The sequence below is a fragment of the Tetrahymena thermophila genome (genome assembly GCF_000189635.1).
Source record: "Tetrahymena thermophila SB210 genomic scaffold scf_8254948, whole genome shotgun sequence".
NCBI classification, from domain to species: Eukaryota; Ciliophora; class Oligohymenophorea; order Hymenostomatida; family Tetrahymenidae; genus Tetrahymena; species Tetrahymena thermophila.
In genome coordinates, this window is record NW_002476653.1 from 1 (window position 1) to 1,025 (window position 1,025).

Here is a 1,025-nt window from a genome sequence, read left to right on the forward strand (position 1 = left end):
TATGAATAGAAATTGAAATATTTTTATAACTTTTTCTAAATTACCTGAATTTTTTACTTGCTTTTTTCATATGTTTTACCTGATTTTGTTTCTCTAATTTAGAAGTTAATTTCTAAATTTCCAGAAATTAAAAAATAAAGGCTTTAGCTATTTTCATATTAATTTAGAAGAATCTCATCTGGGAATAGTTATTTTTGTTTAAAGGAAAGAAGAATATTTTTCAAGCAATCAGATGAAAATTCTTTAAACATTTTTATGGAATTTATTTTTTCTTGATAAATATCAATTAAGACTTCATTCTTTAAGCTATTTGGTAATTTATCAACAATAGATTCTGAAATTTGTTGCTTATATTCATCTTGGTAATATAAAAACTCAAAATGCTTCCTCACTTTCACTTATAGACTCATTCCTAATCCTATTTTTTTCATTTGATTATTTACGTCTGTCATGAAATCATTGAATTTCTAATTTTTAGAAGACTCAAATTTAACAATCTCGCTTATTTAAGAAAATGCGTAAGCAGTCACATTTGTGGCTAAAATTGATAGAAAAGCAATATACAATTTTTCATCTATTTTAAAAAATTTATTATTAGTCAAAATTTAAATATTTTACAATAAACTACTTAATTAATATGGGGATATATCACCATATCCAATAGTGCAAATAGTTATAATCATATAATAAAGAGATTAAAGGTAAAGATCCCACAAAGATTCTGTACTGAATCCTGCTTTTATAACCCAACTCATTTCTCCTTTTTAAATATTTTCAAGTCCAATTTTTAAAAAAATGCAGCAAGCAACATGGGCTAAAGTGATGACAAGTATTTCTAACTTGATTAACTTCATCCAGTTTTTAGTTGAATCGCTGATTTATAATTTATTTTCAAACTCTGATACCTTTTAAGGAATACTTAGATACTTTAAAAACACAATATAATCCAAATTTGAAGAAATGGTATTTTTGATTTATATGAACCTGTAGAGAAGCTGTATATTATCAAGATTAAAAAGTCTTAC

The 1,025-nt window shown here is 24.2% G+C and overlaps 1 protein-coding gene across 1 annotated transcript; it reads right to left on the minus strand. All coding sequences in view use genetic code 6, as the record gives it.

Annotated features, from left to right (window-relative positions):
• Positions 1-375: 375 nt before the first annotated feature.
• TTHERM_02587230 (cyclic nucleotide-binding domain protein) lies at positions 376-854 on the minus strand (the record flags this gene model as incomplete). The annotated part of the gene is made up of 2 exons (XM_001028246.2): positions 376-418; positions 619-854. 2 exons carry the CDS (start codon positions 852-854, stop codon positions 376-378), a joined length of 279 nt encoding a protein of 92 aa, XP_001028246.2.
• Positions 855-1,025: the final 171 nt, after the last annotated feature.